At 37.6% G+C, this 24,596-nt stretch overlaps 1 protein-coding gene across 2 annotated transcripts in view; it reads left to right on the top strand.

Moving 5' to 3' along the window:
- LOC140483808 (receptor-type tyrosine-protein phosphatase gamma-like) overlaps window positions 1-24,596 on the top strand; it is a 706,675-nt gene that overhangs the window by 625,711 nt on the left and 56,368 nt on the right. For both annotated transcript variants that reach the window (XM_072582431.1, XM_072582432.1), the window contains 2 exons: window positions 1,796-1,887; window positions 18,862-18,953. In XM_072582431.1, coding sequence (XP_072438532.1) covers window positions 1,796-1,887; window positions 18,862-18,953 — 184 coding nt within the window. The remainder of the gene's footprint in view (window positions 1-1,795; window positions 1,888-18,861; window positions 18,954-24,596) is intronic.

A 24,596-nucleotide genomic window follows, 5' to 3' on the forward strand; every position in this document is an offset into this window, starting at 1 on the left:
GATACAGTGAATAGCCAAGGTCTTTTTCCCCGGATAGGTGAGTCCACAACAAGAAGGCATAGGTTTAAGGTGAGAAAGGAAAGATTTAAGGGGCAGCATTTTCTTGCAAAGGGTGGTGTGTGTGTGCAATGAGCTGCCAGAGGAGATAATAGAGGCTGGTACAGTTGCAACATTTACAGGGCATCTGGTGGGTACATGAATAGGTCGGGTTTAAAGGGATATGGGTTAAATGCTGGCAGATGGGATTAGATTAATTTCAAGATATCTGGTTGGCATGGATGAGTTGGACCGAAGTGTCTGGTTCCACGCTATATAATCTCTAAGAATATATGACCAATTCCCTCCATAACAACAAGGTTAGCAGATGGCATTAGTTACAAAAAAACTGCCGTAGGTGTAAAAAAACATTACTACCTTCAAGTTTCTATCCAAATTACACACCATTTGGACTTAGAAATATCACAATTTCTTCTTCATTGCTGGGTCAAAATCATGGAACTTTCTACTGAACACAACTACAGCATAGTTCCACTACACAGACTACAATGGATCAAGATAATGGTTTACCACTGCCATCTAAAAAACATTTAAGGATAGGCAATAAACGCTGATATTACCAGTAAGGGACAAAATTAAGAAATTGAATCTATTCAAGAGTTTTGTGCTGTCCTTCAAAATACTGCAGCCTAATTAATTATCTGTGGATTTGTTATCATTATTCCCGTATAAATTGAAAATCAAGTATTTTAACTTTTTGTGATAAGATACCAACAAATAATTAAAGCTTTTAGCTGTAGTTGTGTTATGTTGAGTGCCTTAATTAGCAGACAGTAATTGCTGCTCAGTAATTATACACTGAGATCACCATGTATAACAGAACAGTGTTTTGGAAAAACATTAAAGATACTTCTTGTTTTCTGGGTTATATCAGTAAATTTACACAAATCAAGAATTGACAACATTGGGGTACATGCTGGAGCTCCCAAAACAGTTTATTAAGGGCATCATTGCGGCAGAATAATCCTTTTGTTAAAAGACCCTGATGAACACAATAGTCCCTCCTCCTGTCACAAGAGCACTAGGAGGCTCATTTGATATTCAGTTCCAGCCCAAGGAAAGTCATTAAATCAGATGAGCAATGACGCTGGAGTTTTAGAGTCCAGCTTCAGTCAACATCACCATGCAAAGGCTGTTCACAGCTCTGTGTGATTTTCTTGTCCGTGCCTTCTCAATGATGACCAATTTGTGCTCGTTACTTTGCATCAAGTACAGGTAAAATACTGAGAGGTTCTGATTCCACACATCTTTTACTAACAGAAACTGTTTTGCTTGAATCCCCCTTTGTGATGTGATATTTCCATCCTTGTTGGGCCCCAGGCTGCTCCTCAGGCCATTTGGAGCATATCTATTGATTTCTCTTTCTTAGCAGCTGTAATTCAGTTTTGCATTATTCTTTCATATTGCCTCAAAATGATAGACAGAGAAATGTCATGTTATTTTTAAACTTTAAGTAAAAATGATAGAAGTGTAAATCTGTTTGGTTTGAAAACTGTTAGTATGTTACCTTTGATGCCTTTCCAAGGGAAGAGTAAGAATTTAGGTTCACAGTCATTTTAATTGTTTGATGACATTTTTCAAAGACCATCAGAAACTTTGCAATGATTAACAATAAAGAACAAATTTAAATGATGGCAGTATGACAGTGATTTATTCACAGGCACCCACAATTTTGAAAACTTTTGGTCCATGCACATAGATTTCCAAAGATTAAGCACATTGTTTATTTTCTCTTCAGAAAATGTTTTCAGACAGCACACTTCTATGTGGAGGACAGCAGTTCACCACGAGTGGTTCCTAATGAAAGCATTCCCATTATCCCAATTCCAGGTAAGTCGGTTATTCTTTATTCCTTGGTTACTTTTTGCATATGTTGAAACACAATGTGCAAATGCCATTTAGCTCAGGTTCAAGCCTACACAACTTAAGCAATCTCTAGAAAGCAAACATCCTTAAATGTAGTCTCTAATTTAGCTACGATTGTATGAAGAACTTTGTTGAATTGATCTATGGCACACTTACATTTTCAAGGTAATCATGAACTGATGAATTTATTACTCAAAAACATTGGTTAGATAGAATGTTTTTATTATCTTATTAAAAGTACAATTTTGATTACATGTTTAATTGCTACGCTGGTCTTGCAGAAGTGCATAAAATGAGAGCTTATGTTATGAAAAATATAGGACCATTGATTTCACACAAAGTTGCAATCTGAAATCCTAGTGAAGGTTAACAGTGATTTATAAGAGCGTAATTTAACCTGGTTGGTGCAGAGAACTGGAAAGCGGGAGGGGGGGAAGGGTAACTGATTTCAGAGATCGATGACAGATTTGCTTGTGTTTGACTCAAAATGTTTATTTGTGTGTGTAATATAGACGAGAGGATTGTTTCAGAAACCGCAAGGTAGATTGTTAGTGTTTTCTACAGAGCAATTTGAAATGCTGCTGTTTTTGGTTGAAAATATCATTGGTGCATAATATTCAAAGTTGTCATTACATTTCTCATTTAAAGTTCTCATTAAAGGTCTCTAAATTATATTTCATGCATTCGAGTTTCTTTGTGGTTCTTATTGCCTGACTTTTGAATGTTGAGGACCTGAATGATCCTGATTTTCTTGTCTATCAAAAATCTATCAACAGAAAGATAAGAGCATGTCACAAAACATTAATTTGTGTAAGAATGCAACCACATATTTTTCACACGTCACTTTGCTTTCATCAGTGCCTTTTCACTCTCATGGCAGAAGCATTAAGGTTAAAGATGCATATCTGTTAATCCTTAGATGAAGGATCAGATAGTTCCCCAATTGATAGTTGCATAAACCATCTTAAGGTCTGCTAGAATTATATTGGGTCGCTAAATTTAAAGAATTTGCTTTTCATGATTTTATTTGCAATGCCACTATGAAGCAAAGGTGAATGCTTAATGTTTTATTCCTCGGTGCAGTAGTTAAACTGGCCTGCCTGGATAAATTATCTTCATCGACTGCCTGTCACGGGTTTTCACTGGGTGCTGTTGATCACTGTCTTCTGTTCATTCACTTTGAATAATTGTCCCTGTCTGTCTATTGACAAGTGTACACATCATGCCTAGAGAAGCAGATTGTACATGAACACACAGTTCAGTCTGACAGCAGAAACCCGCTGGACTATTAATGCTGCGATTTTTTGAGTTTTGGTATTAGCTTCTGCACAGTGTAATGTTTTCCTGATCATGACAGAGCTCCAGAATTTTGCTTCCACTGCATGTAAATGTGTCACCGTGCAGTAAAAATTGTGATAATTTATTCTCAAGAATTTAATTAGAATAAACCAAAGGCTTATAAATACAAAAGCATACAAAGACAAAAGCAGGAAAAGATCAGCTGGTTGATTAAGTCTTAAGCATCATGATTCACAATGTTGCTTCACTTTATAATAAACATACAGCTATTAAAAAGCTGGCAGTTAAAATACCTCAGTGTTGCTGAGACAACTATTTCCAACTTTGAAGAAATATGGCCATGCAGTTTATGTACATGGGCAAATTCTGATCTTGACCATGTGCTATAATGAAGTACTAAATACAGATGAAACCATTTCCACTTGGATAGAGAGAAGTAGTCAGTTTGTCCAAGTACACCTGTATGACAGTGACCTCAGAATCTGTTCTCATTGTTGGCAACATGCGTGACATAGGCATGTAAATTTCAATAGAAGTTTTAATTCTTGGTGTTTTTTAATAGTCAGTGTAGCTATTATGTGATGTTGTGTGTGCCAAAAATCAAATATTATTCCTGCTGCTGAATGTATAGATGCAAGGCATAGCTAGTATTTGATCTGGACCTCATTACCCAAGCAGACCCAATACATTCAGATTTGAGTTAGTATTGAACTATTTTGCCAGTTAGAATGACATGGTTAAGTTACGATAAATGGTTCAAGAAATTGGACATTCTTCACAACTGTTGAGTAGGCTAAGGGTGATAAACAGATAGGTCTCTGAGTCCCTGAAAATTATATACAGATGAATAGTAATTTTTTTTTTAACCACTTGACAGGGCAGTAAGAAGTGGACACAAAAGTAAAACAGTTACAAAAAATAATTAAACAGGAGTTGCTTCTTACTCAGTAGGTGATTAGATCTGGAAATCTTTGCCATAAACTGTCATTGAGACAGAACCCTTATTTTTTTGAAAAAGTAAATTAGTAGCTTGAACTAGCGGATACAAAGAGTAAGTGGGAGGATTAAACTCAATCACTTTTGAAGAAAACAAGAGCACTGACTTGTGTACCAAACAACCTCTTTGTACTGTTTTGCACTGTGATTTTAATTTGCTTTGTTTTATTGTTTAAAAAAAGGCAGTCATTATATTCAGCCTGATTCCCCATTGAAAATCTTCTTCAAGTTAGGTAAGAGAGTCAAAGTTCCTGCACTGATTATTATTTTCATTTTTGACCTTTTAACATTCTATAACACCTTGAAGTCCAGCTATGCCACTCCTCAGCTCATTGGCCCAAATGATCAAGATCCCATTATACTCTGAGGTAACCTTCTTCGCTGTCCCCTACACCTCCAATTTGTCATGTGCAAACTTACTAACTATACCTCCTATGTTCACACCTGTCCTTCTAAATATTAGAGGTCAGATATTTAGAAGATGTTGTCAAAGAAGTTTTAGTGACTTGCTACAGCAAATGTGTATATGATGCATACTGATTCATTTTGTACTGTTGGTGGAGGGAATGAATATTGATGGATTTGGTGCCATTCAAGTAGGCTGCTATGTTCTAGATGGTGTTAAGCTTCTTTAATGTTATTGAGGCTGCAATCACAGGCAACTGTGAGGTATTCAATCCCACTCCTGATTTGTGTCATCTCGATGTTGGGGAGGCAAGAGGTGAGTTATATCACTGGATTCTGAGCTGCTCTTTTAGCCACAATATTTATATGGTTGGTCCATTTGAACTTCTGGTCATGATCTTGCTAAGTCTAGAGATGAAATGTTTCAGCAACTGAGGAGCAGTGAATGATGTTGAAAACTCTAATCATCGGTGAAATTTCCCACCCTGGCTTTCAAGAGGAAATGTATTTGTTGAAGCAGCTGAAGTTTGTTGGGCCTGGGATGCTACATGAGAAATTCCTACAGCAATGTCCTGGCAGAGCAGATAAATCTCCAACAGTCACAACCATCTTTCTTTGTGCTAAGTATAACTTCCAACTAGTGGAGAGTTTTTCCTTTGACTCCCATTGACTCCTGTTTTGCTAGGACTCCTTGTTGCCATATTTTGTCAACTGCTGCATTGATATCAGGGGTAGTAATTCTCACCTCACCTCTTGATTTCAGCTCTTTTGTCCATGATTGAAACGGAACTGAATTGAGGCCAGCACCTGAGAGTTGTAGCAGTTCCGTAACAGCTTAGTTAGAATGTGGCTAGCTCTATAGGCCAATTGCTGGAATGTTGTTGGGCCCTAGCCTTTCCAGCACTCAGCGCTTTTAGCTTTTCTTGATATTATGAGTAGTGAATCAAATTGACTAACTACTGACAACTCTATTGCTGGGGCCTGCAGAAGGTGGCTGAAAAGGAGCATTAATTTGGCACTTCTAGTTGAAAATAGTTACAAATGCTATAGCCTTGTCTTTTGCAGTAATGAGCTGACCTCCCTCATTGAAGATCAGGCAGACCTGCGTCCTCCTTTTGGTGGTTTAATTGTCCACCATCATTCACAGTTGGATGTGGCAGAACTGCTAGACCTGATCAGTTACCTATGAGATCATTTAGCACTGTCTACTTACAAATCATTGCTTACAAACCATTATGTTTTCCTGATTATTTAAGCATGACACTAACAGTACTAAAGATGTGGAACATTGAGGACTGTGGCCAAACAAAGTAAGACTAAAACTTGAACAGCTCAGGTTACACCTTCCAACGCAAAGAATTTACTGCTGAGGAAGGGTCAATGGACTGGAAATGTTAATTCTGATTTCTCTTCATAGATGCTGCCAAACCTGCTGAGCTTTTCCAGCAATTTCTGTTTTGTTTTGGACTTTATTGCTAACCCTTTGTTTAAAAAAAAGGATTATTTCAACAAAGGATTTTTTTTGATGGAGACAGTTGTTTCATTTTTATTTGATTTTTGTTTGAGAAAATTGTCCAGTTGCTTTTGGTTTGGCAGGTACATAAGTTGTAGATTGATCCTAGGCTTCATGAAAGATACACAAAGAGTGTGTCCCTTTTAATTTTAAGTTATTTTCTGCACAACAGTCCCTGGATTCTGATGATTCTTCTATACAGCTGTATCTTTGAGATTGAAAAGATGTTGAGCATTAATTGCGGGAGGTAGCAGGGGTCTAACCAGCTATCTGGAGTGTCTCATCTCCTATTTAAAGGGAAGATTCAATTCCACTCAAGACCCCAGGGTTGGAGGTCCTGCTAATCAAATGCTGCTGGCCAATCAAGGGTCAGCAGCTCTCTTGATTAGCAATGCTGCTGGGGAGTATGATGTTGGGAGTGATACCAGGACAATACCTATCTGAGCCATGCTATCATGACTGGATACCAAAAGTGAGTAATGTTGGGATGGAGTGTTCAGGGTGAGGGTTGTGGGCATGGCGGGTCAGCAGCAATTTAGAGAATGGCTTACAATCAGCCTGTCTCCCTTCTTGATGCTTGGCTTCTCGATCAAGGGCTGAGTGTCTTTGAACTGGGATTCCCCCAGGGTCTGCAAGCATCCCTTCAAATGTATGTTTTTGAGGCTTCCAACATGACAGGTCTCTCACTCACTATTGGGTGAAAACTAGTTGCTGCTGAATAAAATTGCTCCATTAAAAACCTTAATTAGTGATGATATGGGAAGGCTAACCATAGCCCTTGTGGCATTGACTTAATCAGAGTTAAGGCAGGAAGACAATCAAGCTCCCCATCTGTCTCATTAAATTCCCCATCATCACCAAACTGACAATGGGGATAGTATTAAAATCAGCCGTGTGGGGAATTGTCGAAGCCAAATTACATCCTGCCAACCTATTGACAGGGAAAATGTCTGGTATTGTCCTGATTTCTTCATGTAAACATTTTATCAAAATGAGCCAATGTACAATGAAATTGTGTTCATCACTCCTAAAGATGAAACAACCTATCAACTCATCTCAACCCAGTGGGAGAATTAAAGCCTCTGGCAGTAAATTTGACATTTTTATAAAGCTGCTGCGTAGTTAGTTACCAGGCAACCAAAGACACTAACATTAAGTATTAGTTAGCCAATACATAGTTGAATTTGAAATATCACCTACATTTTTTATAATTAGTAAATTATTTTATTCTCTAACACCTATGATTATGTGCACTGCTGTCTCACCAGCTCAGCTTAAGGACTGTTTAGAAACATAGAAAATAGGTGCAAGAAAATAGGTGGCCCTTAGATCTTGCACCACCATTCAACATTATCATGGCTGATCATACAATTTCAGGATCCTATTCCCACTTTCTCCTCATATCCCTTGACCCCTTGAGCCGCAGGGGCCATATCAAGCTCCCTCTTAAATGTTTGTAATGAACTGGCCCCAACAAATTTCTGAGATAGAGTATTCCACAGGTTCAGATTCTTCCTCATCTCAGTCCTGAATGGCTTACCCCTTATTCTTAGACTGTGAACCCTAATTCTGGACGTTCCCAACATCAGGAACATTTTTTCTATATCTAGCCTGTCCAGTCCCATCAAGATTTTATGTGTTTCTATGAGATTCCCCCCTCATTTTAAATTCCAGTGAGTACAAGCCTAGTCAATCCAGTCTTTCTTCATATGTCAGTCCTGCCATCCTGGGAATCAGTCTGGACTCCCTCTATAGTAAGAATATCCTTCCTCAGCCTAGGAGACCAAAACTGCAGTCAACATTGAAAGTGTGGTCTCACCAAAGCCCTGCAAAATTGCACAAGACATTCCTACTCCTAAACTCAAATCTTCTCACTTTGAAGGCCAGCATGCTGTTAGCTTTCCTCATCACCTGCTGCACCTGCATGCCAGCCTTCAGCGACTGTTCCACCATGACATCCAGATCTCATTGCACCTCACCTCTTCCTAAACTGCCACCATTTCGATAATAATCTGCTTTCCTGTTTTTGTGACCAAAATAGGTTAATCACATAGCCTACATTATATTGCATTTGCTAAGTATTTGCCCACTGTGCCAGCCTGTTCAAGTCACTCTTAGTATCCTTTTCACAGCAGACACTGCCACCTAGCTTAGTGTCATTTGCAGATTTGGAGATATTGCATTCAACTTCTTCATCCAAATTATTATTGTATATTGTGAACAGCTGGAGTCCTAACACTGAACCCTGCAGCATCACACTCATCACTGCCTACCACTTTGGAAATGACCCAGTTATTTGAACTCTTTGCTTCCGGTCTGCCAACCAGTTCTCTATCCATGCGAATACATTACCTCTGATACCATAAGCTTTAATTTTCCTTATCAATCTCTTATGTAGAACCTTGCTGAAAGCCTTTTGAATGTCTAGAAACGCAATATCTACCGATTCACCCTTGTCCACTCTACTGGTCACATCCTTCAAAAATGTTTGAAGATTGATCAAGCATGATTTCTCTTTCGTGAATCCATGCTGACTTGAACCAATTCTGTCACCATTTACCAAATGCTCAGTTACTACATCCTCAGTAATTGACTCCAGCATTTTCCCAATCACCGAGGTCAGGCTAACTGGCCTATAATTCCTCACTTTTTTCTCTCCTCATTCTTTTTCAAAAAGTGGGATTACATTAGCTACCATCCAATTCATTGAAACTCCTTCAGAATCCACAGAATGCTGCAAGTGATCACCAATGCCCTTATTTCTCAGGAACTTTCTTGAGTACTCTGGGATATGGAGCATCAGGCCCTGGAGACTTATCAGGTTTTAATCCCATCAATTTCCCCAATACCATTTCCTCACTAATGAGATTTCCTTCAGTTCCTCCTTCATGTCTGACCCTTTATCCCTTAGCATTTCCTGAAGATTATTTGTGTCCTCCTTAATGAAGATAAATCCAAAGTATTTGTTCAACTCTTTGCCATTTTTTTTGTCCATTTTGAATTCACCTGATTCTAACTGCAAGGGACCTACATGTGGCTTCATTAGTCCTTTTCTCATCACGTATCTATAGAACCTTTTGCAGTCAGTTATTATGTTTTCCGCAATCTTACTTTCATATTCTATTTTTCTTTTTCAAATTAAACCCTTTGTCCTCCTCTATTGAATTTTAAATTTCTTCCAGTCCTTAAGTTTGCTGCTTTTTCTGGCCAATTTATATGCCTCTTCTTTGGCTTTAACATTATCCATGATTTCCCTTATTAGCCATGGTTGAACCATGTTCCCGGTTTTATTCTTGCTCCAGACAGGGATGTACAATTGTTGAAGTTCATCCATGTGTTCTTTAAGTGTCTGCCATTGCCTATTCACCATCAATTCTTTAAGTAGCCTTGGTCAGTTTATCCTCGCCAATGCATGCCTTATACCATCAAAGTTAGCTTTCCTTAAGTTCAGAACCCTTGTCTCAGATTTACCCGTGTCACTTTTCACCTTAATGAAAAATTCTGCCATATTATAGTCACTCTTCTCCAAAGAATCTCTCACCACCATGTTGCTAATTAACCTTCTCTCAGTGTACGATATCCAGAAGAGAGTAACTCAACCAGTGGACACTAGCATGAATTTTAAAAATAATTATTAGCTTTTCACTGTACTTGTGACTATAGTAATTCAAATCTAATCAAAGGGATCTTGAATATTCATGGACCAAAATTCATAAACCTATCAGAATTACCAATCAGGTTGTTTTGTATAGCACCATATTGTTCAGTTTTATTGGGTCAGCTTTGTGATTGTGTGCTGGCTGATTACAGCCCCTGAGTGCTTCGGTGTTCTTCTGAAATTTAGTATTTTTATGCATGCAGAAATTTAGCAATTTGCTGTTGGAAGGAATTGTAACAAATAACAACAACTTTACAACATCATTCAAAGATACTTCCCTGTCTTTTACCAATGTACCCTTTGGTGTGACTAATAAGGCTGAGGAGCCAGTAAGTAAATTTGTTGCAAGTGAGGAATTTAAACCACTGTTTGCAGAGAAAATAGCAAATTCCTAACAGCCAAAGGCCCTTACAACAGGGAATCCTCCAGTTTTGCATGTATTAGCATAGTGATCTTTATCAGCTTATGTATTAACACAATACGCAATGCTTTGTCTACTACAGCAAGCACCAGGCTTCTGAGTAATTTGATACTTGTGAAGTGCTTTGGGAAGTTTCTGAGAGTTGTGCATGTGACAAGTTTTTTTCAAAGAATAGTTTTACTTAGCAGATGGATCCTGTTAAAATAGTTACAATGCAAAAGAAAGTGAGAAGAAACTGCACCTCAGTGTTCAGTGGTATACCCCAATCAAAAATTGTGTGAATGAGGAGGAGTTGAAACAGCCTACTATCTGACCTTCTGTAACATTGCATGTAGGAGATTTTAGCTCCCTGGTCTCATCTGCACAGCCATTATCAATCTCATGCCCAAAACTGATGGAAGGACTTAAGCGGTGAAGCACTCACTATTTTGGTCAAAAAGAAAGACAGCTTGAATCCTGAAGGAATTGACCCTAGCACTCTGGTAAGTGGGTGGGCAAGTTGTTGGAAATATGGAGGATTGGGATGGAATATATTTCTGTATCAAGATATGTTTATTCAGAAAATAAAAAGCAATGATACAGGAACTCTGGAACTTATTCCATGATGTTTAATATGAAACAACATTAAGAATGGGGTAGCATGGTGGCTCAGTGGTTAGCACTACTGCTTCACTGCTGATAGGGACCTGGGTTTAATCTAGCCTTGGGTAACAAGTCTGAGTGGAGTTTGCATGTTCTCCCCTTGTCTGCGTGGGTTTCTGCCAGTTGCTCCAGTTTCCTCCCACAGTTCAAAGATGTGCAGGTTAGGTGGTTTGAATATGGTAAATATGGGGTTGCAGTGATAGGGTGGGGATCTGGGTAGGATGCTCTTCAGAGGGTTGGTGCGAACTTGATGGGCTGATTGGATTCTTTCCTCATTGTAGGGATTCTATGTAATTTTACAGGTACTAATAAAATACTGCAGTGCATTCACCTAAAACTCAGCAACTATATATACAAATTTTTCAATCTTAAATTATGTTTAAGTTATAACTTTAGAAATATATTAAAATAATTATTTTAACAAATAATATTGTTGACAAATAGAAGCCTGGGTATGATTAAGTTGACAACTAGGAGTAGAAATAAAAGAAAATTACCAAGGGAATGATGGGAGTGGTCAGGGGAGCTTTTATGTGCAGACGATCGTTAAAGAAAATCACCCTGCCAGAAACAGACACGATGCCTTTTATTACAATGAATACTTGGAAGAAAAAGTTTAAAAGTGCACAGGGAAAGGGACTAAATAGCAGTCCTTTGAAAGAATTGGCACAGAAAGCATGGCTAAATGACCTACATCTGTGCTGTAAAATTTTATGATGCCCATCAAATTTCTGACTCCAGTTGAAATGCTTCAGTATATCCATTCTCAGTATATTCCATGGGTAATTCTAACATTGTGTTATTAATTGATTCACGGTGCAACCATAATTATTTACCCTATCTGAGAGCTGTATAATTCCAATGAGTCTTCAATAGAATTCTGAGCTCCAGGTGCCAGATGCAGCAACATTGATTGGTTTGTAGAGAATTCGTAATAGGGATGCTGGATGAATTTAATAATACATTACATCAACCATCACCAGAATAAGAGTTGCCCAGAAAGGGATTTAAAAACATACGCAGGGGAGGAAGATTCAATGCAAGATTCCCTATTCTTTGACATGAAACTGACATTAGGTTTCAAAGCTTCATGTTGTGATCTGCATTGCCCAAACTGAGCCGAAAGTGTACTAAATGCCTGGTTGGGTTTGCTAATTTACAGTGATCTTCCTGAAAGCAGAAAATAACTTATACGTTATGTCTATGTATTTTGACAAATTGAACTTTGGAACGACTGCATTTGTCATTCTAAAATTTCCCCTCTAATCCGTGGCAACAATAGTCAGGAACGAGGAAGAAGCACCATCTGTTTAGGTGTTTTCTACTGCCAGTGAGCGATTATTGTTACCTCTGCTTGTAGTGGTTGCTGGAACTAATCAGGAACATTTTTGCAAGTTCTTTTTGGGAGCTGCAGGACAATATCTGGTTAAAGGCTTGATCACAAATCCTGTGGCAATACAGAGTGCAGCTTGGAAAACTGCTGGGTGGGGAATGTGTTTGAGAAAGACCAGCCATTAAGTGGGCTGAAACTTGCAGCTCCTGGAGAAAGAGGGAGAAGAAAAATAATGCAGAAGACTTGTGCTGTGCCAGTGCGCAGAAACTGAATACCTTGTCCCTTGTTAACTATGGAATGGTTCTAGTGATGACTTCATTTCACCACACAGTCTGAACAGAGTTGGCAGCCTTGGGCCAGCACCAACTGCTTTCAGTTCACACATTTCATTGTCTATGTCTGAGGACAAGTATGACCCTGAATTTTTATGCAATTTTCCAAGTTGCAGATATCATGAACAGCATCAGTACATTTGTATCCATTGCTGCATCAATCAAGAAAGATGTTAAAAAAAAATTCCTTTCCTTAATAGCAAAGCAGCAAAGTAGGAGCACTGTGACCTGGTTTTTCCCCCAGATGTAATGCATAATTGATAGCGCTCTCTCAACCTAGTCTATGCCACACTAAACCCCTGAGCAGAAATGGTTTCTGTTTATTCATTGTGCAGCTAATGTACTATGTGAGTCGATGTCTGGTTTCATAACTGTGTTCATGATACCTTGATTTCATGCTTGTGCTCAATTCCCAACCCAAACCCCATCCCCACCTGTCTTCTCCAAATAGACTATTGAGTGTCAAGTTAAGTGCCAGGGTGCAAGGCTCATGATACCTGGGAGAAGCCTGAACAGACCAGGAAAACACAATCAGCTGCACTGTAACCAACAAAGTTCTGACTAGCAAGCCATTGGCATCCTGAAATGGAATTTCCTCTTTTGAGTCACCTGAAGAGATCCTCCAAAATATCCCTGAGAGAGTCCAGATTTGCTATAGTTTTTATTACCTACTGCAATATCAACCATCAAATGAAAGCAACTCTGAGAGTCATCTGGGCTTTGTTGCCATTGGCCATTGGTTTATTTGTCTTGGATCCTCTATCCAGTCAGCTGTAAGCAGTACCTCCTTATTTCTGGTGACATCCTCCACAAGAACTTCCAAAAAGGTGTCAAAAACTTGTGGAACTCTTGTAGTGTTCCACTGCCTGTATTTTTAATTCGCTCGTGGAATGTGGGCATCACTGGCTAGGCCAGCATTTGTTGCCCGCCCGTAGATGCTCTTCAGAAGGTGGTGGTGATGAATTGCCTTCTTGCCTTATTGCAGTCCATGTGCTATAAGTTAACCCACAATGCCCTTAGGGAATTCCAGAATTCTGGCCCAGTGATAGTGAGGGAACAGCAATATATGTCTATGTCATGATGGTGAGTAGCTTGGAGGGAAACCTGTAGATGGTAGTGTTGTCTGCAGCCCTTGTCCTTGTAGATGCAGCTGGTTGTGGGCTTAGAAGATGCTGACTAAGTATCTTTGGCGAATTTCTGCAATACATCTTACAGACAGTACACACTGCTGCTACTAAGCGCTTTGCAGTACTGAATCAAATTTAGTTAAAAGTGCACTTCCCTTTAAGAGACTTAGGTTGCCTGTTAACACTGACATCCTATTAATCATAATGAGACTCCTGCATAAGTTTGTCTTATGTCTATTACTGATGTCATTATCATAACATAGTTGTTCTATTCACTTTGTGTCTGTCTTTGTCATAAGTTGAGTTGCTGTGCACCCAAGTGCTCGGATGAAGTGACCTTTACTAACTGTAGGCAGGCAATACATTTGGTATTAATTTCTGTACAGATTTTTCTAATCAGCTACGTTTCTTGATAGAGTCATCCTTGGAGAATTATCAGAAAGACAATTTTCTCCATTTCTCCTGGACTTCTTCAGATATTCTGGTGAATATTCATGACAGTTTCTCCATAAATTCAATGCCCTTGTGCTCAGTATGTTAAGAAGAAAACTCTTTCATTCCTCTCCAGTAGCTTAGGTTTTATGATTTTGTTCCTGTTCCATCATTAATTCAAAATTCAAGTTGTAGTTCACATGATATAACTGACATGAAATTCTACAGCAGCCGAGTTCTTATTGTATTGGGTTTAATGGGTGAAAATTATTTGCCAATAAGCTTAATATTTCATCTTAATTATTTTGTGAATTTCAGCTCTTTAAATTTGAATTGGTTGTGTAGATTCTCATCAATTTTGTACACAGTAGATAAGAACAAGTATAAACTTACTATAGGAATCAAGCTTACATGTGAATGATAATGTTGAAGATATCTTATTGTACTTAATTGTTCTCAAATGAAACATTATTTGCATATTCTTATGCCATGCATTACAAACCAAAAATGTTGGGTTTTTGATCATATTTCATCATTAAATAATTCTCTCAACACCATGAAGCAAGACAAAGCAACCCAATTGATTGGCATTCCACGCACCACCTGAAATATTCACTACCTCCACAACTGGTATAATGCAGTGAGTACTGTCTATAAAATGCACTGCAGCAGCCCGTCATCACTTCCTTGATAGCATCACCTAATCCTGCAACCTCTGCCTCTGAGAAAGAAAAGTTCTGAAAGACACTTGGGAACACTGCAAGTTCCCCTCCAAATCAGGTATTATATCAACTTAGAACTACATTGCTATTCCTGTACTGATAACAAAAATGCTGCAGATCACAGCGGGTCAGAGACCATCCATGGAGAGAAAGCAAGATAATGTTTCAAGTCTAGATTAATCCTTATCTAGACTCGAAAACATTGGTTAGCTTTCTCTCCATGAATGCTGCCTGACCCGCTGTGACCTCCAGCACTTTTTGTTTTCAGTACAGGTACTGGCAGTAATTTGGTCCTGCATTGCTATTCCTGTTTTGTTCCTGGGTCAAAATCTTGCAATTTTCTACCTTAATAATAATGGAGAAGTAACTTTGACAGATAGGTTATAGTAGTGCAAGAAGGTAGCTCACCACGATCTTTTCAAAAGCAATGAGGACTGTTCTATCCCAGAAAGCACATTGGTGAAGAGCAGTATTGGATCCAATCTTTATTCAGGCTTCTATTTATTTAGAATTAAACATTATAAGCAACACCTCCCAATTCAACCATATGTGTTGGTGCTTTTTTTTAATATGTGCTGAGTGAAATTCCACTTCATGTTCTCTGCTTGCATGTAGTGAAATGAAACTGACATCCGATTTACAAAGGGTGGGTATGAAATACTGACCTTGTCTGTGATGCCCACATCAAATGAAAGAGTTGAAAAAAGATATGCTATAATGGAGGTGGCTACAATTTCATTTTTTTGCCATATAAAGGCTAAATTTAGAATTAAAATTACTTATTCTGTCTTCATAGTTGTATTTTCATAGTGGGTGGCACAGTGGCTCAGTGGTTAGCACTACTGTCTCATGACACCAGGAACCTGAGTTTAATACCAGCCTCGGGTGACTGTCTGTGTGGAACTTGCACATTCTCTCCGTGTCTGTGTGAGTTTCCTCCGGGTGCTCCGGTTTCCTCCCACAGTCCCAAGACTCACCTACCCAGTAACCTGGAGTATTGCATGCACTTATGGTCACCGCATTATAGGCAGGATGTGGAAGCTTTGGAAAGGGTTCAGAGGAGATTTACTAGGTTGTTGCCTGGTATGGAAGGAAGGTCTTAGGAGGAAAGGCTGAGGGAACTGAGGCCGTTGGAGAGAAGAAGGTTGAGAGGTGACTTAATCGAGACATATAAGATAATCAGAGGGTTAGATAGGGTGCACAGTGAGAGCCTTTTTCTTCTGATGGTGATGGCTAACACGAGGGGCCGTAGCTTTAAATTGAGGGGTGATGGATTTAGGACAGATATTAGGGGTAGTTTCTTCATTGAGTAGTAGGGGTGTGGAATGGCCTGCCTACAACAGTAGTAGACGCTCCAATGTTAAGGGCATTTAAATGGGCATTGGACATACAAATGGATAATAATGGAACGGTTTAGGTTAGATGGGCATCAGATTATTTTCATGGATCAGCACAGCATTGAGGGCTGAAGGGCCTGTACTGCACTGTAACGTTCTATGTTCTATGTGCAGGTTAGGTGAATTGACATGCTAAATTGCCCATAGTGTTCAAGGATGTGTAGATCAGGTGCATTAGTTAGAGGAAACGTAGTGTATTAGGGTAGGGGAATGGGTCTGAGTGGGTTACTCTGCGGAGGATCAGTGTGGACTCATTGGGCCAAATGGCCTGTTTCCACATTGTAAGGATTCTATGATTCAAAGGCATTGCTCCCGAGAAATCCAATTTCTTTTAGAAAAACTAGTTTAATATTGGATAAGTATTTAAGTTTTTTATTTTGCCTTTAGTACAAACTTGTAATCTTTCACAGAGGTCTAATATTGAGGGTAATCAACCAAATCAACCAAGTATAAAAGGAGAAATAGTAAGTAGTCCAACGTAGAACAATTAACAACTCAAACAGTTTGGTAAGTCAAACCAGAGCACGACTTATACATTTAATAGTAGAGCACTGAGGAATCAAACAGAGAGACCTAGGGATTCAGGTATATAGTTTCTTGAAAGTGGTATTACAGGAGACAGGATGGTCAGAGCATTGGGTATAGGAGCTGGGACGTCATGCTGCCACTGTTTAGAACATTGGTGAGACCACTTTTGGAGCACTATGTACAGTACTAGTTACACATAGAAAGGATATTATTATTAAATTGGAAAGGGTACAGAAACAAGGATGTAACTAGGTTTGAGTTATAAGGAGAAGCTGGGTAGGCTGGGACTTATTTCTCTGAAGCATAGAAGGTTGAGGGGTGACCTGAGAGATGTTTATAAATCATGAGGGGTATAGGTAAGAGAACAGTAAAGATCTTTTTCCCAGAGTAGGGAAATTCAAAACTAGAGGGTGTAGATTTAAGGTGAGAGAGGAAAGATTTAAAAGAAACCCGAGGGGCAACTTTTTCAAACAGGTACAGTGACAATATTTAAAAGACATCTGGATAGGTACATAAATTGGAAAGGTTTACATGGATATGGGCCAGTCGCAGGCAAATGGGACTCGTTTCATTTGGGAAATCTGGTCAGCATGGACGTGTTAGACTGAAGGGTCTGCTTCTGTGCTTTATACACGATCAAGTTAGAATTTGCTTGATGAGATCTTGAACAAAAGGGTCTCATCCAAAACTTTAGCAAAAACAAAAAGTGCTGTACTGATTTTCTCTATCGCTTCTTGTTTTTGTTTCGGATTTCCAGCATTCAGTTTTTTGTTTTATTTTATCACTTACACAAGCTTGAAAATAAAGTTTATGTATTCCAGCAATTTCTATTTTTATTTTCAATTCCAGAATCTTGTTTTAATGAAGTTTGCATAATACTACTGATCAGTCGGAGAAAATGCATAACAATCTATTTTATTTTCTTAACTGCTCAAATGCTAATAAAAATAATTAGATGCCTTAATTTGAAGTAATTAACATTGAGAGAGACTCTCGTACAAAACAGCATATTCAAATCGCTGTTCCTCAGTTTAATTTGTATTGTTAATTTTTCCTGTTTCTAGTGGTATAAGCTCACACTACCACACAAGTACAGGGCAACCTCGATTATCCGAACATCAGTTATCCGAATTTTGGATTATCCAACCAAGATCTTAAGGTCCCGTAAAAACGGCATTAGGCAACTCGGCATTCAGTTGTCAGTTAAACGGCATTATGGCGTGCATTGTCACATAACCAGCACTCATAAATTACCGCTTGTTTGCAATCAGATCAATTATCCGAACGATCAGTTGTCCGAACAAAATACCCACTGCCCTTCTTGGGTGGATAATAGCGGTTTTCCTATACTCACAAGACTTTGATATTTCAAATACCAGCTGGGAAAATTACTTTAACCTTCGCATAATGTCATATTGCAAATTTTACCTCAAATTCCACATGATGCATGTTCTACAAACAAGCATTTGATTTATTTTTAAACATTTGACAAAGTGTTTGCTTTTCTCCACCTTGTAATCTTTTCTTGGCTTGCTTTTATAGCTGAAACAATCGAACAGATGCTTTATTTTGCAAAGATATGAATTAAAGCAGAAGATTGTATTAAACTGCACAGTCTTTTTTTTTCTTTGTACAGTATCCTTCCTACATCCAGTCACTTAGGTCCATGTTCTGTTGAACCTGTTTCACATTTATTCATATTAATATAAATTTAAATTTCTGCTTTTAAGATCAGACCATCTTGCTGAGTTATTTGGAGTATGCAAAAAAAAAGTTTGCTTCAATGCCAAGGGCACAAAGGTAATGTTGGGTCTTTTACCTCGTATTGAGCTCAGGTGTGGTTTTCATCTCAATACATTAAATAAATAATTAAAACTCTCTATTCCCACCCAAACACACTCATTGAAATGTAATCCCAGAGGAGTTCTGGTTTGCCAAATGTGTTGCATTTTGATTAGTTTTCATCAAAGCTGATTTATGTATATTAGTTAAGTCTGAAGCATTTTTGAGATTTACAGACGTGTAACACCAGTTCAGCTTTTGCATGAAAATCTATTAATTGGACCAACTCATGAACCTCTTCTGTAATTGTGTTAGTTACCTAGCAACATCTTTATTTGTTCTTCCCTGCAGATGATATGGAGGCCATTCCAGTCAAGCAGTTTGTAAAGCACATAAATGAACTGTATACCAATAACCAACATGGATTCTCTGAGGAATTTGAGGTAAGTTGGTGTTATATTAGTTCCTAATATTTTTAAGAACAGGTTCCATGTTCACATTTTGTGGTGGTTTTCTTTTGGGTAAATTGGAGATTGGTAACTATACTATGCTATTTTATAGTGTAATGTCATTTAATCAAAATTGTACATGGAAGCAAATGGCTGAAATTAACAAGAGTTCCATACCTTCCTTTTTAATCTATTTCACAGTTATAATAATTTATAGCTTTCTGTTTCACCTCTTGTAATGTGTTATTTTCCCACAGTAATTTATGGGAATAATAAAACAATGTTTATTTCTTTTGAAGTTCCATAGTTTCATTTAACAGTTAAAAATATGTGGAGATTACTGGAACCCAATCCTGGATCATACCATGTATGAAGACAAAGTATACTGGATGGAGTACAATACTAGGAAGTTTTAGATTTTTTAAAATGGGGAACTATATTTCAGATTGGTTCAAAGGCACTTTAGTGTTCCTTGCTGTCAACTGTCTATGACTGCACAGTTTTTGCATTTCCTGGTTTAGGGCTGGAAAATACTGCACTGGTTTAAGCACAGCATATGTCTGCATCTTGGAGCACTCTCATGAAGAACTGTTGCTGAAATTTGGATTGGAGTGCTGCTTGTTCTCCTGCATGTCATCCCTTTCAAGATTCAGAGAGCCTCATGATATCCACTTCCTGCATTCTTCGATGTGATCTCTTCCAGCTGCTGTGCTTCATTGACTGTTTGTGTATCTTGCTGAAAAAAAACCATTTTTAAATCTTCTTTAGTCTTGATTTTAAACTCCCAAGATGATACAAATCTTTCCTTTGGAAAAGCAGGACAATTTCAGACCTGAGTTGGCCCATAAGCTCCCAACAGTGACTGCTCTTGGTGAAGTGACAAGGAAGCATAATTCAAAAAATTGACCTCTTCCCATAGACTGGATTATTTTATCTTCTTTCCATCGCTACAGCTGAATTAGATGAGCCAGACCAAGCTCCCTGTTGGGTGCTGTCACTTTTAAATAAAGTGGTTAGACACTTTCTGATTTTTCTTTCTACATTTACTTAGCATATGCCCATTTTCTGATACACAGTACTGACAGTGCTGTCAGGGATTCCCCCGTCCCTGTTGAGCACCATTAATGTTGACATACAATTCAAATATGCTTTTTATTCTTTGCCATTAAGTTTATACCATTAAGTGCATTTAAGTAAATACAAAATTGCAACATTTATTCTCTTTGCTAATAGTATTAGAAGGTTGGAATTTAAAACTTCAAAGGTCCTGTAAATGGGGACTTCTTGAGAAGTGCTAATAATTGATTTTGTTGTATTCTATAATGGTAATGAAATTGCAGAATTTCATTTCAGAAAAAGATCTGTCAATGTGAAATATGTTTTTTCACAAATCATAAACACAGCCTATAATGAGTTCTTAAAATGTACTTCAAACTCTATAACAATTCACACAGCTATAAAATTGAATATGGCTGAATTAGAGAGCGAAAGATTAAAAGGTGATGGAGCACAACAGTCATTTGGATTAATGAATTCATTTTTCATCACACATCTTGATTTGTTTATTCGATGAAATTATTCCACAGTATGTTTAATGGTGTAACAAACAGGTGTGATTAATAGCAGTGGCCTGCCAGATCATGAATAATAGATTTTGGCTGATTTGAATTAGATCGTCTTGATCAAAAGCAATTCTCTTGGGGCAAATGTTTGTCCTGCATAGTGTCAACATTGTTAAAGGCTTTTATCTCTGCTCAATCATTTAGCTGATGGTTTGTCAATGCCAATAACTTCCTAACTGCATACTTCTGCTTTTCATGCAAATAGCCAAATAATAGTCAAAGTGGTGCATTTACTATAAAATAATGTACTGTTTGTATACCATGGAGTCACACTTACAATGTGGTTTGTAGTCAAGCCCAATTAAGTCAGTTGAATCAAAAGTACTTGAGACTTTATTTATTTGAAAATATATTTCTTTTTCTTAAACCTACCCACCTTTGCATATCATGCCCATGTTAGATCCACCGCAAACGTTTATTGAGCTGGGTAGGTAACTGGGCCATTATCTCCCATTAACAGTGACCCATTGTGTAGCTACCACCTCTCAAGGAATCATTTTGCGATTGGGAACTTGTCTTGCTGGAGAATTATGGTTGCAAATGTACCTTACTTTTCATGAATTTGTCAAGTGTTAGCACAGTAACTCAGCGTGTCACTGGGCTGTTAACTGCTTCACTTGATCTAATTCTTCAGAAAGCTATTTTCTTCAGGTTGCTTTACAAAAAGGTATTTAATAATTGGTACAGCCTAAAGGTCAGTTCTGTTGTTAACAAACAAGTGCTTTATTCTGAGTTTTTAATCTAATTTTGTAGTGAGAAAATAGACTATCCTGAAATAGATAAACTAGAGTAAAAATGAAATCCACGGATCCTCAGTACCGAAGGTTTGCAGTCAATGATTTTTTTCAAATATTTTTCAAGTAGTTAGAGTTTTTAGGAAGGGTCACTGATCCAATTAGGGCGTTAAGTTGTGTCTGATGCTTAAAACATTCTTTTTGCCAACTGTTTTAACATGAATATGGGAATCAATGTTGTTAACCTCCTTGTTGACTGAAGTCTGGGCTGTTTTTCTGGGTTTCCGACTGCAGTTCTAATCTCTGGTGAAACTGTGATTTTCTATGAAGTATCCACGTAAACTGCAGAATAATTGAAGTATATATAGATATATATGTTTACATACAGTCATGTACCATGTTATTCAACATCTGAAATTGTGTTAGAAAAATAAAGATTAATATACTGTTCTCAAAATAACCTGTCTTTTTATATAATTTGATGAGAACAGTCTATATAATTCACAGAGTGAACTGCTGGATATGGAGAGTGGGGAACCAATTGACCAATTCCAATTGACATATTCCAAGAGAGGCAGTACAGGGCATATTATTAATACATTGCCCTTTGCTGAACCCAGTGATTAAAATCATTCATTTTCACCTGGAAGTAATTTAGTTGCTGCTACTCAGGGGTATATTTTTCACAATATATTTTAACTTCCAAAAACAGAATTAGTTCAAGTGAGTGTTTTTTTTTATGAGATAATTCATCTCATAATTATCATCTCATTATATCAGCACACCAAAATGCAATTAAGTTTCTTATTGATCAATTCATCAGTTTGTAGCATACATTCTCTGTAGTATGTTTTCCCATAAGTATGTGGAGGGGTCAGCACTAAATTACGTACTGTAAGGTCTGAACTACTTGTGCAGATTTTTTCCATAAAATAACTTCAGAGGTTTCATCTTTAAGAATATATTTCCTCCTCTGAAATTAGTCAAAAATTAGACAATCTAAAGTAAAGATTAAATTACTTACACGGTTTTGCTTTTATAAATTTCAAACAATAATTGAGGTTACTTACTTGAAAATGTTGCTTTTCAGTGTCAGAAGGTTCCAGTGTCTCAATAATAAGATTTGTTGCACGATTAAACATTTGTCTGTACTGAATGGGCAGGCCCTAACTCTCCTTGGTTTGTTAAGTGGGCATATATCATGTAAGTACATCAACTTTGTGGTGCTCCATGTGTTTCAATGCTGAGTCTCTTAACACAATACTTGTACAGTGGAGCTTGTGGAGGAAAAGGAAACCTTGTACAGCAACTTCTTGATTTCCATGTACAGGTACATATATGCAATTGCTGGAAGTTAATGTATGATTTACTGCTTAATAATGGTGAGCGGTACTTATTTTTACAATGGAATTGGGCCATTGAAACTGGGGCATGTTAAAGGTAACCTTTTCAGCATGGTTGTAACTGAATATAGATTTGCATGCAACTGAACTATTATTGGATTATCTGACTATCTGTTAAATGGTTTCTTTCTATGCTTGTCATATTATGTTTGTTTATGTCAATATAGTAGCACACAGTCACTAAGCAACTCCACAGAAGAAATTTGAACGCCAAGTGTAATGAAATGCTCCACTCCAGCAAAGGATCACTAATCAGTTAGTTATGTTTAATGTGATGCGTGACTTTTACATATTGCATAAAACATGAGAGTTAAGTGGATTGCTTTAGCAATACTAATGACATAAGTAGTAGCTTATAATCAGAAGTGTTCTCTTGACTTGTCCTTTTAAGTCATTTAAAAGCCTGCACCTTTCCATGCCTACCTTTTCCCTTAAACAATGCTCCTTAAATGAGAAAGGAAGCAATTCATATAGAGATCTACTTTTGAAGCATGCAGTGGTGTTTCCTGTTCAACTAAAGCTGACAGAACATTAATCAGCATGTTATAATCATATATACCTGAGACCTTGAATGTCTATGCTTACATTCTTATGCAACATTTGTAATGATAGTGATGTGAACATAGCATATCAAGCAGAGCAAATTTATTAAGACTCTTAGCAACACTTAGTATTTTGTCATTTGACACATACACCTCCAACCCTGATTGCATTTGATTCTTGCAACATCTGATGCCTTATCATTATCTGAAATATAAGGATAAAAATTGAGTGATTTATTGAAACCTGCAGTCATATTTCATCATCGTTGAATATAAAGCTAATCAAGATAAATGCTGGCTTCTCTTCTTCATGATGAACTATCCTCTTGAATTCTTGTGCCCTGCTCTTTCACCCTTGTTGCAGTAAGAAGTGTGAGGAATTCATGGACTTTAACATATCAAGACACAGATCACCCATTCAGGTGTTTCTGCTGCTTCTATCTCTTTGACTAAATCTCCACCACTTCATGCCAAAACCATCATTTTGTTTTCTCTCATTTTCCTCCCTATCACACTCATGGCACCTGCAAACTCATTGTGTCCTGAGATTCTCCTTCTATCCGATCAAATCAGTCATGAAAATTTAAATTGACTAATTATTCACATGCTTTTGGAGGAAGCGAGTTCCAGATTTCAGTGAGTAAAAATCCTTTTTTTTGTAATAAGATGGCCTGCTGTAATTCTTAAAATGATGTCCTGTTCTTGATTTTCATACTAGGTCTAAGTAGTTTCTTTTTAATCTACCCAATCAAATTCTTCTATCATAATAAACATCTCTTCGAAACTCAATGAAATTAGAACCATTAATGCAGCTTAACCTTTTTTTATAGTCTAGTATCATTCTGAGTAATCAATGTTGTTAGGACCAAAGGCCAATGAACTTTCCTGAAATTTGGTGCTCAAGTACTGTTAATATGGATCTGTAGAATGGAAACATATAATCATCACTTTAGAGTTCCAAACTCCTTGAGATAATGACTAACCTTTCATTAGCCTTTTTGATTACTGGTGTGGTTGTAAACTAGCTTTTGGTGATTGATGTACAAGAACATTCAAATTCTTTTGCTCTACTACATCACCTTCAGCAATAAGAAATTTCTCTGATTTGTTTCCCTCAGATTAATCTCAAATTTCACAAAACTCTAATTTCTTCCTGCCATATTTCTGACTCTTCATTTAACCTGACTCTTAGTTTGTGATTTTCTATTCTCCTTCACATAATTTATTGTGTTTTCTAACTTAGTGTCATCTTCAAACTCATGTATCCAAGTTTTTAGTCCCATTAGGTTATTGATAAATTTGTAAAAAACTGGTGTTGCAGTAAAGATCCCTGAAG

The sequence above is a fragment of the Chiloscyllium punctatum genome, chromosome 12 (assembly GCF_047496795.1).
Source record: "Chiloscyllium punctatum isolate Juve2018m chromosome 12, sChiPun1.3, whole genome shotgun sequence".
Taxonomy (NCBI): Eukaryota; Metazoa; Chordata; class Chondrichthyes; order Orectolobiformes; family Hemiscylliidae; genus Chiloscyllium; species Chiloscyllium punctatum.